The 18,118-nt window shown below is 42.8% G+C and overlaps 1 protein-coding gene across 3 annotated transcripts in view; it reads right to left on the bottom strand.

The window, feature by feature from the left end:
• The window catches only part of CTNND2 (catenin delta 2), a 933,243-nt gene that overhangs the window by 112,828 nt on the left and 802,297 nt on the right, over nt 1-18,118 (bottom strand). For all 3 annotated transcript variants that reach the window (XM_053202070.1, XM_053202078.1, XM_053202077.1), the window contains exon 15: nt 2,818-2,991. In XM_053202070.1, coding sequence (XP_053058045.1) covers nt 2,818-2,991 — 174 coding nt within the window. The remainder of the gene's footprint in view (nt 1-2,817; nt 2,992-18,118) is intronic.

The following is an 18,118-nucleotide window of genomic DNA, read 5'->3' as shown; positions in this document are numbered from 1 at the left end:
CATCTATGTTGCTATCATGTTACCTCATTAAATATTAACAGCTTAATATCCAAGTATCTCTTTACTCTCTCTTTTTTTAGAAAGTAAATAAAATAAATAATAGATTCTTTGAAAATGGTCACATTTTAGGGGGACTCTACAAAAATATCTAAAGTATCCGACTTAATAATAAGTGCAGAATGTATTTCTATAGTTCAAACCCTAGGTTTGCATAAAGTTCAATTACAACGGAAATAACCCACAAATGCGAGCTGAAAGAGCATTCATTCACATTTTGGAAATCTCCAAAGTACTATATCCAATTGTTTTGATATTCCGTGACAAACAAAATAATTGTGCTGTAAGTGGAAAAAAAAAGTAACCAAAGTCCATGTTGACTATGAAAAAAATGTATCACTCTGCTTCTGCCATTATACCATTATTCTTTTTCTGATGCTCATAAACCAAGTAATGAGTCTCTTAAAGTTTAAAAAGTATTTAAGACCATTATGAAGATCTAGTTTGCTAGTCAATTTGTTACAGAAAAAGAGTGTGCGGGATCTTCCTATAAAGAGAAGTTATTGTTTCGCATGATGAGGTCTATAAAAAGCTGTCTCTATACAGAATTCTGGTGCTTTACACTTTACATTTCTGCTTTTGTTTGGGTCATAAAAAGTTAAGGACACTAAAAAAATGCCACTAAATTTCAACAGTGGCTGTAAAAATACATTCTTAGTACTCTAGGTTTTAGATGGTAGCACTGTCTGCATGAAACTTGATCCCATTGTGAGTCTTTAATCAATGTGTTAATCAGTGAAGACTCTTTCTTAAAAAAATCTTTTTTTTTTATTTTATTTTGAAAAGGAAGGATTTCTCTGTTTGGTTTTTGTACAAGTTATTTTTGATCTTTTAAAAATTATAACCATTTACCAGTATTTGGCTTAATGATGACCCTAAATCATCACTATGGATTGTCTACTTTCCCTTCCCACATATGTCCTTATCATTTAATATGGTGTGTTAATACATTATACAGTAAATGAAGATAATGTGATTGACTATTATGCATGCTTGTGCATTTGTATTTTGATAAGAAAACTCTTAGTAAATAAATATACATATATTTATATATTTATAACTACACACAAATATTCCTTAGCAGTCCCTTGGCCTGCCTGAGGACTACGCCATTTTTCTAGAGTTATTAGGATGGCAAATGCTTTTGATAAGTAGCGTTGACCAAACTTTTGGCCACATGTAATAACAGCCCATTGGCCTGTGGCATCCTGCCACCATTTTTGCATCTAGTGTCAGGATTGATCCGCAAGCTGTGACTTGAAGCAGCCACAGTATTCTCTATCTGAAACTGACACATCCAAGCAGTCAGGCACTATCATTTGCTCAGGGTCACAAAGCTCAGAAAAGGCAGAGACTAAGTTTGAGTTGTAACTTGAATCAAAGCCTCTTAAATTTAGAGGGAGATAAGATCGAACGCAGGGTTCATTCAAGGAAGTGATTTCCATTATTATCTCTTCCCCAGTCATGCAAGGCCCTACTCTGGGACTCCTCCTGACGTGACTCAACTTTTGAAACTTTTCTCTGGTTGAAAGCAAAAGGTAACTTCACTTCAAGTCTAGTCCAACCTGAATTCCTTCTGAGCAACATTGGGGACACCTATGGATGGGGAGGAAAGAGACAGTGATGTTCATTCCTAAGACTCTCAAAAGAAGCGATGGGTCTGCCCATATGTCAGCAGCCAGCTCCTGGGAGGTGTTGTCAGGGCTTGTCCCCAAGGGCTGGGATGTCCCACCTGAGAAAGAAGGCATTGCTGCAGCAGTGGAAACAAAGAACGACAGAGAAGACACAAGAAGGCAGATATTGGAAGCTAGAGCAAGAAGGGAGGATGTAGTTGTGTGACAATGCTGAGGACAGTATGTGCAGTGCCTGTGATACTGAGCTTCTGAGAATTCTCTGTGTCTTATTAACATCGTTTTAAAGAAAGTGAATGCGAGACAGTGATTTATGTGTCTTCCAAGCCCCAGGCTTTTATATTAAATGAAATGAAAAATGGATGGCAGAGGTTCAAACTTCCTCTCTTGATATTTTCCCCATATGCCCTCATTCTCCCATTTGACTACACTCTTCTGTGCAATAAGACAAGTTAGCTCATGTAATGGTTAGTGACTAAACTCAAGAATTCTTTGCTATGGTGAATCCTTTTCTACCCAAAATGAGGGTCGTGGAAATTTTCCATGAAAACCAATCAGGAACAGTGTGTATTTTCAAGAATTCAGAGAAAAAGGCCCTCCTAATCTCCTAATCTCCTTCCCCATTGTCCCTTCTGGCCAAAGAGACCCAGCAATACTATTCTACTCTGTAAGCCCATAGGTTAAAAATGAAAGAGGTTCTTTTCCTTTGGGGACTGGACCAACTACAACATTATAGGGGTTTGCATGGGTTTTGAAACAAGGTGCTTGGGTATTAGCTCCCTTAACAGGAAACAACAGAGCTTGGGAAAGCATCCACATGTCACAATCTCCCCTGAAAACAAAATAGCTCAGCTACACAGATAGAATGGAAAGCATATCACAGCATTTTCAATGACCATACTTACATCTATTCATCTATACTTTGTAGTGATCTTCAAGGACTCCTGAGCCCTTGAGAATTTTTAAAAGGAATACCTTTCTATGTCCAACAGTTCAATGGAACTGGTCTTTCTCTAACATCCTCAAAAACTGTATTGGAATTGCATATCTCACAACTGGATTTCTATTCCTTTCTAAGGACGTGCTCATAATTCCAGATTTCCTCTTTATGATAATGAACTAGTCATACCTTCCAGCTCCCTGCAGCCAAGTTCTGCAGGGCACCTGCCGCCCCTTCCAGCGTGTCTGCGTTTGAGCACTCAGAGAGCAGTGTGAGGTAGGGTTTGACTATTGATGGGTGCCACAGCATCTGGATCCCTTTTGGTGGTTCTGCACAGTCTGGAAGAGGTCCTACTCCATCCCACTGGTGGAAAAAAAAATAAGAGAGTAAACATTTTTAGCATTGTTACACTTCCCAACTTTGCCTCCTGTAAACACGACACACAGAAACAAAAACACACACGACGTCTGGTGAACATCGATTGCGCGCAGGGTAGTGCCTTCGTAAGCCAAAAATGACAGAGCCACTCCCGTCCACCAAGAGCTTAGGATGGAAAGTGAAAGGCTGTAGAGCATGTACATAAGTGAATGTAATTGGCAGGAGAACGCATAAGCTCTGTAAGAACGGTGTCAGCACATTGCTGTTAAAAGGAAGAGGAAATAAATTAATTTTGGTGGGTAGAGTGGACGAAAGCCAACGATCAAGGTGGCATGTCTTACAGTTAGCATACTACTAGCATAACAGAGTACATAGCAACACTCAAATGCCTTCAATTCTTATGCCTAAGTGCCAGCTGATAAATTCTTATATAACTCCTAAAATACGTATTTGTCGGACTTTGAATTCCATCGCTGCATTGTAGACATCACAAAAAGAGACAATTGCTATCGCTTATCAGATGCATTGACCTAGCTAACGGCAAATCTAGATTTTATGGCAATTCTGATCGTTCAGTTGGCTTTGAATTGGATCTGACGAATAATAAAAGAATGTGTAATTAAAAATTAAAACAAATAATTTCAAAACTACCACTTACTGTACAAGGGGATATCAGCAGACCATTAAAAATGGTAGTTATGACGACCGTGTAGCAATGTGTCTGGACAAATAATAAACGTAAAATGAACAAAGCAGGATGCAAAGCGGTATGTGGTTTGTGCTTTACAGCAAGTACAATGCGCCACAGAAACACGCATGGTAATAAAAACTCATTAACAAAGTGTTCATGTCTTTCATTTTTTCCACAGTTCAAGTTTTCTGTTCCTCTTAGGATTTTAAAAATATGAAAAATTACAATAGTGATTCTGATCTTTGATCACAAACAACCTTTGTCTTTTGGGAAAGATAAAGGCAATAAATACAATGAGGGTAGAAATGAAGTAAACTCTATGTTTAGAAAAAATACTCGCGTATTTACCTATGAGAAAAGTCCCAGGAAAACAAAATCATCCTTCACAATTTCAGGGTAGGGACACTAATTTATTTTACTCCTTATTTGTGTTTATTAATGGCTGCTTAACATATAGTCTAAATGACATATACTAAACTTCCCTGCACATATTTGGGCCCATATCTGTACATGTATGTGTGTATATATCCATGTATAAATACACAATCATAGCTGTATTTCAAAACCTGTGTTTCTTAGTTCTGAAAATTTTACTGGAGCACAAGCTTACTTCATACCCTTGGAACATAAAGATGGAAGTGTTGATAGGGAAAGTGTAAAGTTATTTAACTGTCACAAATCATTTTAAGAATTGCATTATTTTCTACGAGAAAAATTAAAAACTCATGTCTTCTTTTTCTCAATTATGCCACAGCTTAGTTTAAGCAAAGGCCAAAGCTCAGAGATGAATATCCCAAGGATGGACGTTGGACATCCCACAAAAGGTCATCTTCAATGAGAATGTCACTCAATTTCAACGTCGTAACAAGGACACTCAACGTGGGGGAATCTGCTTATGCTTTTAACCAAAGCCACTTCTAAACCATTCCGAAATGACTTTGTGCCTGTGCAAGCCTACTAATGAAACCAGTACGTTTCTTGTAAGTACAAAAAGTAACAACATTGGAAGTGAACCAGCCTTGTCACATTGCTCCTGGTTCGTTATTTGAGACGGGCTCGCTACACTGGGTAGAAAGGTCGTGCCAGGGAAAGAGACCAGTCATTCTGCAGGTTTGCTGACTTCCATGATGAAGCAGGGGTAATACTGACTCATCCAGAGAAACCAGTTTGGGGAACTGAATGTCTCTGCTGGTGCAACAGGAAAAGAGGAAAATTACTTTATATAAGCTTTTTTTTCATGGTTTACTTGGTCATCTCCTTAAAACTTTTTCTTGAAGTTTATTTCTTTATTTTGACAGAGAGAGAGACAGAGAGAGAGAGAGAGAACAGGAGAGGGGCAGAGAGAGAGGAAGACCGAGAATCCCAAGCAGACTCTGCACCGTCAGTACAGAGCCCCATGCAGGGTTCAAACGCATGAACCATGAGATCATGACCCGAGCTGAAATCAAGAGTCAGAAGCTTAACCTACTGAATCACCCAGGTGCCCCCTTCAAACTTTTAAGCTACTGTCTTCATATAAAGATTTGGTAATATTCAGAACAATCATATTATGAAATTTGAAACTCAATAGGCATGGCATTTCCCTGTCATGTAGGAAGAACTAATGTAACAGCTGGACGTGCCCAGAAGTAGTATTTGCACGCTGGTTACAAAATGCGATAGCCAAACTCTAAGAACAAAAAGGAGCTGTGTTATCATTTGCTGGGCTCATCTTGTTCTCCTTTCCTAACTTCTTCACAATAAAATAGGATAAATGGCTAAATCAGTAGACAATTTTTTTCTGCTCGGACATGTGATCTATGTAGCTCTTAAATATCTTTTATTACAATCCTTTCTTAATGGCTACAAAGAGAATCTGAAGGAAATAAAAGGAAAACTGATGTGAATACGGATAATCTTTGGTGGCAACTAGAAATGAAGTTCAAAGGGGATTCTCTGCTATTTCGGAACATTGATGGCACCCTGGTGTGTCAATACCAAAGAAAAAGAGTTATTTCAAAGCCACTCAATGTGTGTGGCTTTTATCTGGGTACATTATTTCAAACTTTTACTGAGTTAACAGGGAAAGATTTATCAATTGTCTATTAAAAATAGACTTTTACCACCTATAAAAAGACCTGAAGTCTTCTCTAAGAGTGTGCCAATGTACTTGACATTATGCTGCCTGAAAAATCAACTCCAACAGGACCCTAGGGTGATGGTGACATCAGGATCTGACTTCGGTCATGGACACTCTGCCCATGCAAACTTTTAGGGCTAAGCTTCTTCTGGAGTGAGGGTCTGTGACAAGTCATGGGATATGCAATTTTATCACCAAAGTGGAAATACATCATTTATAAGTTGAACACAAGATGCATCCATCCTAAACTTGCTATAAGACTAGCACGTGGACAGAAGGCAAGTTGTGGCTACATCTTTCATACAATCAACCCACTGATCATCCAGCTATGTAGTCCTACGAACACAGGACTGAATTTGTAAGCCTTAAGCAAACTGTTTTGGACTAGATCTTGAGGGCACATTACCAAACATTGTCTAAGAGCTTGAAATATGAGAAAAATAAAGATGCAAAATGTCATCAAGTCAGGACAGAGAATTTCTTTGTAACAAAGACGGGTCACAGTCAAGAAGACAAAATATTTCCAGGAAACTAACAGGAGCAAAGGTAGCAGAATATTTTTGATTTACTATCTGCATTACTGCCAAATTATGACATACACATGCTTCTATGTATATACATATATTTCAGTATTTACGTATCTTCATTTATCAGGCTGAAGATTAAAAATCAAGCAGAGAGTAGCTAAAGGGAAAGCAAAAGAAAAAGGAGAAAGGCCTCTGCGGTTTAAAAAAAAAATCTGGCTTGGGGGAAGTTTTCAGTGAAACCCTCCCTTATTCTTGGTAGTAAGTTTTACTTTTACCCTCGAGAGTTAACGTTCCTCAGTTTTGTGCACAGTTTTCTTTTCATCGGTTGTATTTTAACAAAACTTGCAAAAGTTCTAGAAGCCCTCGGTTCTTAGAGTTATTACTTAAATGTTCAAACTACACTTTGTACAGGTGATTCACATGTTGTTACACAGGAAAAAAATGCCAGAGAATTTATTTCTGGCATTAACACTGCCCTTACTCATTGTCTGGTTTGTAGTAATTTAGAATTTTACATATACAGTTAGAGCTCAAGAAGCGAAGAACTGAGTGCATTACACCAGAGTCTTTCAGATTTTTTTAAAAGGATAATGCTTTGGAATGAATGTTTGTGGCCCCCTTCCTCCAATTTCTTATGTTAAAAGCCTCAACCCCCAATCTGATGGTGTTTGGATGCAGGGCCTTTGAAAAGTGATTGGGTTTAGATGAGGTCATGAGAATGGAACCCCCATGTTGGGATTAGTGTTCCTATAAAGAAATGAAGTGACCCAGAGTTTCTCTTTTCCATCTGGTAAGGGTGTGGCAAGAAGGGGTCATCTGTGAACTAGGAAGAGGCTCTCAGCAGACACCAAATCTATTGGTACCTTCATCTGGGACTTTCAGATAAATTTCTGTTGTTTAAGTCCTCCCGCCCCCCCCCCCCCCCCCCCACTGTTTTTGGTGTTTTGTTAGGGCAGCCTGAGTAGACTAAGCCATAATCACAGTAAGGACTAAGTACATTTGGTGTAGTAGGATCCTTCTGATCCTTCTGGCTTCCCCATGACCTTTCCGCCATGGAGCTCTCTCGGGGACAAGCTGTCAGCAAAGCAAGGAGAGTGCGTGGCAGGATTATGTTGACAGTAAATCACAGAGCAAATCAATTGGTTTTATCGCCCCAAATAGTGCCACACTCAATAACATACCATCAGCGCTTTTCTCTACTGATCTTAAATGTGTAACTGTATGACTGACATCAATAAAGCAAATCAATCAACAGTCTCTATCATTCATTTTCTAAAACTGCATAGAATTGAAAATAAGGTATTCTCTGTTCAAGAAGGTAATGCTTAAATCTTTTTGGAAAGGAAGAGAATAACAAGCCTCTGTGTTACAAGCCAAGGAGCTGCTGATTTTTGGACCTGATGTTTCTGCTATGGTCATAGTCAGGGGAGGAGAGATCTACTGGCCACAGTTAAGAAATGTCCCCTTGGGAAGAAAGTTACACAGGTGCGGGGCTGTGTCCAATGTGTGGCTTAAACAAACAAACGGACCAACAAAAAACAAGATGAAAGCCTTTCTTTGGACTTGGTTTCCATACTTTTGTTTCCCCACGCAGCTTAAATTCTATTTAAAAGGTTTCTTAGTTGGCTGCAGTATGGAAGAGTAGAAGCCACTTTCTCCTTATATGAAGAGAATGGTGTAAGTTGGGGATAAAAATCCGAACGTTCCCAAACCAGAAAGCAAAGATGTCCATAAACCAAGACTTTGTGGGTTTTTTTGTTTTTGTTTTTAATTTTTTTAATGCTTATTTATTTTTGACAGAGAGACAAGACACAGAGCATGAGCAGGGGAGGGGCAGAGAGAGAGGGGGACAGAGAATCTGAAGCAGGCTCCAGGCTCCCAGGTGTCAGCACAGACAGAGCCCGATGGCGGGCTCGATCTCATGAACCTTGAGATCATGACCTGAGCTCAAGTCAGATGCTTACCCAACTGAGCCACCCAGGCGCCCCTTTAAACCAAGACTTTGTAAACATGGGCTTCTCTCAGGGATGGTGGCTCACAGAGCGCTCTAATTATTGCATTCATAAAAGCCCCTACTAGTGAGAAAAATTAACGAGAGCCTTTCAGCTCTTCCCCTTCTGCCAAGTTTACAACTGCCCAGCCTCCGTTCTGTCACACTGGGCGGGCTTCCACAGAGGTGCAGAGAAGGAGAGCTCCCCGAGGCTGGGGGAAGCATCTACAGTCCAGAGGTGCAGAGATACCCTGCTCCTCTCTCCATATGTCGCAGCCGTGCAAGGCCACGTAAGGAGAAGAGCTTCTCCTGCTCGGCTGTGTCTTCACAAACAGAAAAGCCTTCTTCGCCATTGCGACGCATCTCTGTTGCCCATATTTTCCCACCATTGAGAGGGCATCACCGTCACTACCCTTGTGCAGGCCAAGTTTTGTTCCGAAGGGATCTGGGTGAAATATACAACAGGCCAAGGAAACTGCGTGGATCTTCAGCAGCAGGGGAACACTGACCTTAAAATAAAATCCCACTCTTCCCTCCCAGCTGAAGGTACACCTCGTGTGTCAGAAGAGAAGATAGCTCAGAGATGTGCACTGGCAGGCATGTCCTCTTACACCGGGCTCCGTTTAATCAGGCGTCAGCCTGTACACATACTTTAAAAAGCAACAACATAAACATAAGTCCATCCTCTGTCTGCCAGTTTTGCTTGGCTTGGTTTGAACATCCGAGTTGCTAATAGATCTTCCCTCAACAGGGTTTCCTTAGCACTTCCAGCTTTTGGGGGGATTAAGGGAAAAGGAGGCAGGGGATAGAAGTTCTGGTTATGAAGAAACTCAGAGCAATGCTAAAGAGCCAGGAGAGAGATGATTCTTATGTTGACCCTTGGGAATTTTGAAGAAGAAGGTGGCTCAGGTGTGTGAACTCCCCTGGTCGCTGTTCGGAAGATGTAGATTACAGGGAGGGCGGAATCCGTGCAAAAACGGGACAGAGGTGGTGGCCAAGGAGCCGTATTTATGTGGCACACATGGTCTCTCGGCTCTCCTTGAAGACACAAAGCGTTTTGCATTTGAGAGATTAGAAACCTATGTTCAAGTGGCAGGATTCTTTTCTGAATCAAGTATCAGAATAAAGAGATTCAGGGATAGATAGCCTTGCTGATTCTCTGTCAGTCTGGAGCCAAGGGGCATTGTGTGAGGGTGACGGGCACCCCCAATTGTTTGCTCAGAACCACCCGCCCCTTAGGAAGAGGTGGGAGGGAGGCCGGCGATACTGCCCTGCTCCAGAGACCGACACGATGACACCACTGTGCTGTGCCCCACAGAGTTATCGAGGCTGGGCCACACCACCAGGCTTATCCGCCTTTTCTCCCAGTCATTGTGACGGAACCAACCAGAACACCGCTAAGACCCCTCTAGAATTCTCTCTGCTCCTAACTTCTCATCCACATCTGGGAAAACCTGGGCCAGGAACCTCTCCATTACTTCCTTTTTACTTTTTCCATTACCTTCCTTTTAAAGGCACTCTATCCTTGACATGCCAACCTGCCTCAGAGAATCCCGTAGTCTTGTTTGTTAATATCTTTGCTGATACACCCCTGAAAGATAGTCTCATACAGTGGTTCTTGACTGAAGGGATTTCATCATCCAAGGGAACGACTGGCAATGTTTGAAGACATTGTTGGTGGTCACAACCGGGGGAAAGGGGTACTGTTGGCATCTACTGGGTAAAGGCCAGGAATGCTGATAACATCCTACAAGGCACAGCAAAGCCCCCACAACAGAGAATTATCTGGCTCAAAATGTCAAGAGTGGGCAGGCTGAGGAACCCTGATCTAGTAGTATATAACAGAGTATTTATTAATGGCATGGAGTACTGAATGGTCAAATGTCAACAAGGAAAGTGAAGGGAAAGCCTAGTTTAGAGTTTTAAGTCTGCAAACTCACTAAAATCAGAAATCCAGCACTTTTTTTGCTGATGGGATATAGTTCATATGAGAGGCACAGAAGTAGGAAGAGAATCTCATTCACTCATGCGTAGTGACAAAGGAGAGTCACTGCACAGAAAGGCACGGCCGTGATTTTGCAGGCTCATGTGACTTGTTGCTTGCAGGACATGAAATACCGTGTCTTGGGTCACCAAGCTCCTGGCATACGGTGACGTGAAGCTACAGTGAGACCGAGCGGGAGCCAGCCGGGAGGAGCAAGCAGCCACCGAAATAAGCCGATGGCTTGGAAAAGAAATGGTATTAAGCAGCAAAAGAAAAAGTATGGCTCACTAATAAAATGAAAACTGGAAGAAAGAAAGGCAACCCGTGCTATTCTGAAATGAGAACTTAAAAGCATCAGGAATGTCACGAGGGGCAGATCCATCAGTGATAATAAACCAAATCCAAATGTGCCTCGACTGTCGCTGCCCTCCAGAGCGATTAGGACAAATTCCGGCTTATGTATCCCAAGCCTTGAAAAATGGACTTGGTCTCCACATTTCCCTCCTAAGGATTAATCCCTGAAAGGTGATGACGGGTGTAGGCGAGACTTCACTACACAAGTTTGTCACAGTTTGCACTAACTAAAATTCAGAAGCCGCCAAATTTGCTGCTCATCAGGGATTGGTTCCCACACCACGAGCACGTGGGTTCACGCAGCACACGTGGCTGTAGGTGTGTTCCTACCGCGTGATTCTTGGCAGCCTTTTCCACGTTCTGCTGGTGACTGCTGGCCAGGACAGAGGTCACGCTGAGGCCAGGGATAAACGAGTGCACAACAGTGCGCAGCTGGAGACAGAGTGGGTGCTGCGCTCACCCCTGTCCTCTGTGGCATGCCCAGGTGGGCAGCGGGTGCGGCCCCGAGTGCAGGTAACCAGGGGCTACGCCGTTTGCTGAGGAATTGCAAAACCGAGAAACGAATAAAAAGTGAAATTTTCTTACCATGCGCAGGTAACTCTACACAATATTCCTCCTCCTGGGGACAGAAAGCTCTTGCTGACCCCCTTAAGCATGCCACGACACCCCCTTTTCCTGAGCGAAGGGAATGCCCGAGGGTCATGGCTTCCCCACAAACACATCACACATCCCGCCTACCATGCACTTCGGGGGCTAAGGTGACCCAATGCAGACCAAAGAGGGGGTGAGTGGCAGTGATATATGTGACTTTCAATAGGGCACTCTGCTCTATCCTGTCGACTATGTGCCATTTCTGCTCCTGGACGGCAGACATGAAGAGCCACCTTGGACCACGAGGAGGAGGAATTATCCGAAAGAGAAGAACATGACAGATCTAAGAGCCTCCGAAGACTGCAGATGACGGCGGCCAGCAGCATCGACCTCCACATTACTGGGAAGGGCACTTATCTATTCTCAGGACACTTATAAACCCTAAGGACGCCTACAAAGTCTACGGGTTTGGGTGTCTGACATGTGGCCTGACTCATACGCACAGCAGTGTAGTTAAAATTGCCTTTTGAAGGGTTAAACAAAGCTGTGCATAAATATAGATAGAAGTTTTGAAAGGATATATGCCTGGTATAAATTCCAATCACAGCTCTGTCTAGGAGGGGGATGGTGGGGGCGGGGTGTCTGTGTTACTTTCATCTCGTGGCTTATTACTATTTTATTTCTGTATAACTTACATGTTATGTGTGCACGTATATACCGGTATATTTATGTTTGTTTATAATTAACATCCGTTTTGGCCAAGATAAGGAGAAACTTATTTAAAATTCAAATCTCCAATGTGATCTAACTTAGCAGTGAAATTCGTTTGTGTGCTTTGGGATACTGACCACTATTTAGCGTCACAGTCTCATTCCTGTGCATCCGTCACATCTGTGTGATGCAGTGGGCAATGTGTCACGCTCACAAAGAAGTGATACCAGATAGCAAGTCCTGAAAATCCCAGCAAACTTTTCAGGTGATGGGGTTTCATGACGCCTCACGCCATTTATGTATATCATGCGTTAACGTCCTCAGAACAAAGCATCGTTGAGTCTGGCGTGATCAACAGTGTTGCTTCTCCAGGGGTACTTTGAGACGCACCCGTATCCATTTGTTGACACAAATCCTCAGGTTTTAGATGATCATCACGATGCACAATGTTTGTTAGGTTTGGTGGTCCCTACAGATTCAGAACGTTGAGTAACATCATAAAATACAACACTGCCACAAGAAGCCAGAGAGCAGTTTGGACCAAAAGTGGAGAGAGAAGGTCCATGGAATACCCTTGGCTCACAGTGGCTCCTGTAGCCCAAGTGTCACAGGGAAAGAAATGGATGTGACTGGGACAAGTCACAGGTTTCAATGTCTACTTGACACGATGGGTAGAGGCTGCTGCGGACCCCAGACCGAGCATCACTCAGCACAGCTGGTTCTGGGTGTTGGGCTAGAAATGGACAGAAACCGGATGCACCCAGTCCCCCGTCTCAGCAGATCCACTCTCCATGGGCGTCAACAACTGTACATAACTCACAATGTGACTGGCACGACGGGGGGAGTTTAAATAAAGCCATGTGCAAGTAGATTAGAAGATGGGTAACTTTTTACTTGGAAGAAGTCCTGAAAGAGCGGAAGAGATGTTTTTATTTGATCTTAAAGGACAGTTGTCCAAACAGCAGACAGAGGGGAGGGGAAGACCGCAGAGGAGGAGCATGAGCGAAAGGTTAGAGGCTGGCCTGTGGGACAAAGGATGGGCAGGTGGGAGCCCCTGGAGGTTCCTCCAAGACATGCCCATCGTCATGGGGAACAAAAGAAGGCATTCAAGATTTTACACGGAATCCCATTACTATCGCTTTGGCGTACAAAACAGCAATGGTGGGGGGCGCCTGGGTGGCGCAGTCGGTTAAGCGTCCGACTTCAGCCAGGTCACGATCTCGCGGTCCGTGAGTTCGAGCCCCGCGTCAGGCTCTGGGCTGATGGCTCGGAGCCTGGAGCCTGTTTCCGATTCTGTGTCTCCCTCTCTCTCTGCCCCTCCCCCGTTCATGCTGTGTCTCTGTCTGTCCCAAAAATAAATAAAAACGTTGAAAAAAAATAAAAAAAAAACAAAAAAAACAAAAACAGCATGGTGGTATCATCAGTGAAACTTCCCGCTGGCCCATGCATTTGACATCTACAGCGTAAGAAAGAAGTGAACAGGAGCTTAAATTGGCCACAGCGCACTAGACCGTGAAACAAAGATGGCCGGGAGAGGGAACATGAGCACGCGAGAAGAGGCTCAGAATCGTCTTTGAATTGTCAGAGGTCTATGTCCTCACCCACGTGGATACATCTATATCCACGTGAATAAAACATTCACAAGGGATATTCCAACAGAAGGGAGAAGTTTTGAGTTCTAGGTCATCTTGCTTGTCTTGTTTTTTTTGTTTTTGGTTTTGTTTTTTTCCCCCTCAGCGGTTTCTCTGCACTGTCAAGTTCACACTGAGTGGGGTCTTGAAGCCTCAGGTCTGCTCTGTTCAGCAGCCAGCGGTATCCTGTGACTTCAAGTCCATTTTCGAGTACCACTAACCCCAGGACATCATCCCGGGAAGCTTGGCCATCTCCCAAACTGGAAAACAAAAGATGCTTATTTCTACAAAAGGTGGGAAAGTAAATACACCGATTTTGTCTACTCGCATTTCCCTGGATCCCAATCTCTGGATTGCCCGTCCTGCCCCACCGTGCCCAGCTGCTGGCACAGAGCCCTGCTGGAGAAGGTGGAGCCCCTGCCAGGTGACATGTGCCTTTGGGCACGTGATGTGTACATTGTTTGGTGGGGCGGGGGTAGGGTTCTGCCCGAAAAGGGCTAGAGAGACCAGCAATTTCTTATAATCTGGCAACAGGCACTGAACCCGGAGTCAGAAATTAATAAATTTGCAAAGCCTTTTTGGACCAAAATATGATGCCCAGAAATATTAACTACTTCTACCCTCAGGGGCTCATGGTGTGATGGTTCCAGTATGATTCAACAGCAGCCATTTCTTGAAAGAAGAGCATGAATGAAGCATATCTTTGTACCCTACATCTTCTTGAATTATTTCAATTAAGTATCTGAAGGATAAAGTTTCTGAGATTTTTTTATTATAACTAAATCTGACCTTCATAGTGTCAGAGAATTTTCCTAAGGTATAGAATAACAATGCCAGAGGTAAGATCAACATAAAATTCTGAGATATAGCAAAGCCCCAGAGGCAATCATTAAACCAATTATGATTTTTATCACTTTGGCTTCCTCGTAAAATCACTGGTTTCTCTGTCCTGGGCAGTGTCTGTTGCAGATTAGACAAACTTTCCTTGTACCTTTCTCTGGTGTCTTAAATGGAAAAAGGAAAACAAATACATTCTTATAAGCAAACACTGACTTAATCACTTCATGCTTTTCAAAATATTATTTTCTAGATGGCATTTGAAAAGATTATAAATGTAATGCCTGTTCGAAAATTTGTAAATACAAAAGTATGAAACAATCAGTAGCCTTTGTCTTTGATGTTACTGTACTTTCCCTAGAAATACATACATGTATATATACAAATACAAATATATATAAACATATAATAATGAATATATTATATATAAATAATAAAAATATATACATATGTATTTTATATTTGCATGTGATACACCTTTTGCAAACCTGGCCAGGTTTTATCAACATCATACGTATCTCTATATACACTCCCATTTTTATATCATTTTCCTCCACTTTGTATTCCATATGCTCTCTTGTCACTACATAGTCTTTAAAACCTGACTTCATGAGCAACAGATTCCAGAGACTGGATATCTGACAATCATTAAAGCTGTAAACGTACAACTTTCTGGAAGCTTCTAGATGAGTTACGCCAGTCTGCAGGCTCTGAAGGTAACCTTCTGTTCTGGTGTTAGCAAGGATGGGGATGCTTTGTCCTAGACAGACCCGAGGACATTTCCATTTCTCACCTTGCGGCAACCAGTTAACAGTGATGAATTAGGGCCTTGGTTCCTCCTCTCACTGGAGGCAGCTGGCTTTTAATTCCTTTAGACAACTTGGAATGGCTGCCTGGTTTCCCCAAGTGCAAAGCACATTCCTCAAGAAGCAAGGTTTCTCTGTTGAGACCCAGACTGGTGCATATGCCCATCCTTCCCAGCAGGTGGCGCCATCTAGACTCAGTTCTCTCCTGGGGTCCAGTCACCAGGCTGAGGGCCAACTGGATGTGAGGGCGTCTTCCTCTCCCTCTTCTTCATGCCAGATGCTGGTGCTCTCCTCCCCATCTCCAGAACTTTCAGCTGTGCCTCCCTTCCATCCGTTTTCAATGCAAGATGGCTCCTACTTTTGACTGTTTTTTTCTACTTTTGACTGAACTTGACAAAACATCCTAAATGACTTTCAAACAACCATAATTATTATCTGTTTACACCCTCACTAAAATGTTTCATAAGATACTTTTATTACGTGAGAGCACAGTTCAAAGTCTTTTATGTAACTATCACTTGACTGAAACCATGGCTTTGATGTTTCTTTATAAGCAACAATGTTCTGTATTCTAACATGGCTGTTTCAGCAAAACTTTCTTAAAGAAATCCTTTTTGTCTCCTTGAAAATATTGTGAGAAAAAGATGGGACAAATGACCCTTATAAATTTTCACTTAGACTTTTGGCAAAAATGATAAAAGTGCTTTAATCTCTTCATCTTACTCAACTTAGAAAATGGCTCATTTATGTTGTAAAATATGGCTTGAAGTACAACATTCTAAGGTGGGAAATTGCTCATCATAAGGTTCCATGACACAGCTCACAACGTGAAAGGAGGGATGTGGTTGGGGGTGAAGTCCATGAATATTTTCTTCTGACTCCTGAACTCTCTGGACCCAATCAATGCCTAATATCACCTGTCACTTGAAAGGCTTCAAGCCACGCGAGCACACATTGGCAGCATTAGAAAAAGGGTTCAGGGTCTGAGGCCAACTCTTACTAACGGGACACCAGTGACAGATGCAGGGACCATCAGAAGGATGGTTCAGAATCCAAAAAAGGACTGAAGACAAAACCTTGAAATCAGAGTGAATTCAATCTCAGTTCAAAGTTTTTTGTTTTTGTTTTTTACACCAAGGCTCATGCATTAGTACAATTTCCCAAATCTGCCTTCCAAAGTTGCCTGGGCCCATCCAGGAGGTTCCGAGTCTGTAAGTGGTGGGTAAGACCTGAGGGATTACGATCACTTGACAGATTGGCAAGCACCACATTCCTGCCCATATGCCATTCTTCTTTTCAACCTTTATTATGCTCATTCACTTTCCAGGATAAAGCAGTAAAGGGACAGGGCCCCATGGTATACAGTATTGCAGAAGGAAAGCACGAGAAGGACCCATTATACCTTTGTTAGGCCATGTTTCGCTTGTATGATAATGGAAAGGGTCAGAAGCATTATGGTCTGGCCCCCTTAAGTACTGGGTTGGAAAACTGAGGTATCCAATACTATTTGGCATAATTCCTGGCTCAGTTCAATAAACACCTGCTAGCTAACCACTGCATTCCCCTGAGGGGAGATTTTAAGAAGTATGGCTCAATCCTCTTAAAAGGCTCCTGCAATTCAGGGAGAAGGTGGACACAGAGCACAGGAGAGAAAGCAGGGTTGGGAGCGTCTCAGAGCAGCAGATCACCATCGAAAAGGCCAGAAGCACGTATTTTTAGGTTACAGGTGTGTTTATGCCGGAATGTACAGACCTAGAGGCTGTAGATGTGTCTGGAGCGGCCCCCAGGGGCCACAAAGAGCAAGAGAACTAGAACCTAAAACATGTGAACACTGATGCATTCAAGTTAAATTTAGGAATGATGTTTAAGAATGCATTCCCATGAATCCTTCCTCCAAACAAAATAGCGCCTATAACCCTTACTCAAAGCAAAATGATTTTGAGAACACTTTAAAAAATGATGGGCTCTGATCTAAACAGATACTTTTGCATATTTATTTTGAATTAAAACCTGCTAAGAGACAGTGTTGGGAGTTCTGTCCTGCTCTCTTAGTTGTTCACTCTTGAAGACAGTCAGATCTTGGGTCTGTATGACCGTTAGCAGCTGGGATATGACCACAGTGTCCAGGGGAAGGCTGGACTCATGATCACTGTCCAGGAGAGATGAAGAAACCTCAGTAGTAGGGGTTTCTGGCCGCAGCTACGACTCACACTACTCCCTCAGCTGGTGGGGGGCCGATGGGTGAGGGTTCCGTCTTCCAGAGGCTCCGGGAGAAAAGGCTGGAGACTATCTTGATTCCATCAAGGCCAAGAGTGGCTTCCTATTGGCCATTACCTCAGTGCAGGCAGCCTACTTACAGCCGCCCAAGGTAAAGTCCATCATTTTGGAGACACCTCTCCAGCTGCTCAGCTTTCTGAATTTATCAGAATTGTCCCCCAAGGCCAAGCTTCCAATGCCATTCTGTTGGAGAACTGGGAATCTGAGCCCCCATTTCTAACAATAAATGCAAGATCACATATCAAAACGTTTCAAAACATGCAGTAAAATATGTGTTGGCTGCTTAGCTTCTCTTCCTAGATCACACCTACAGTGTACCTGTGAAACACCTGCAAAGCACCCTCCTGTCCCTGGCCGGGACCTCCATCGAGGTACGAATCAACACACAGAAGAATCAGTGCCCGGGTTGGACTCTCCAAGCTGCTACCTCAGAGTCTACCTGACATGACTCTCTTTGGCAAAGTTCCTATGTTGACTGGGCTGCAGGATGTGGGGGAAGTCATTCGATGTCCCCCTGTCAGACCCCCTCTCCCCACGGGAACACTGTGCAGATGTGTTAATGATTTTAGCCTGCGTTGAAAGTACAGAGCCCCG

This window comes from Acinonyx jubatus, chromosome A1 (genome assembly GCF_027475565.1).
Source record: "Acinonyx jubatus isolate Ajub_Pintada_27869175 chromosome A1, VMU_Ajub_asm_v1.0, whole genome shotgun sequence".
NCBI classification, from domain to species: Eukaryota; Metazoa; Chordata; class Mammalia; order Carnivora; family Felidae; genus Acinonyx; species Acinonyx jubatus.
The sequence above is the reverse complement of the archived record's forward strand: the minus strand, read 5'-3'. Positions and strand labels throughout refer to the sequence as shown.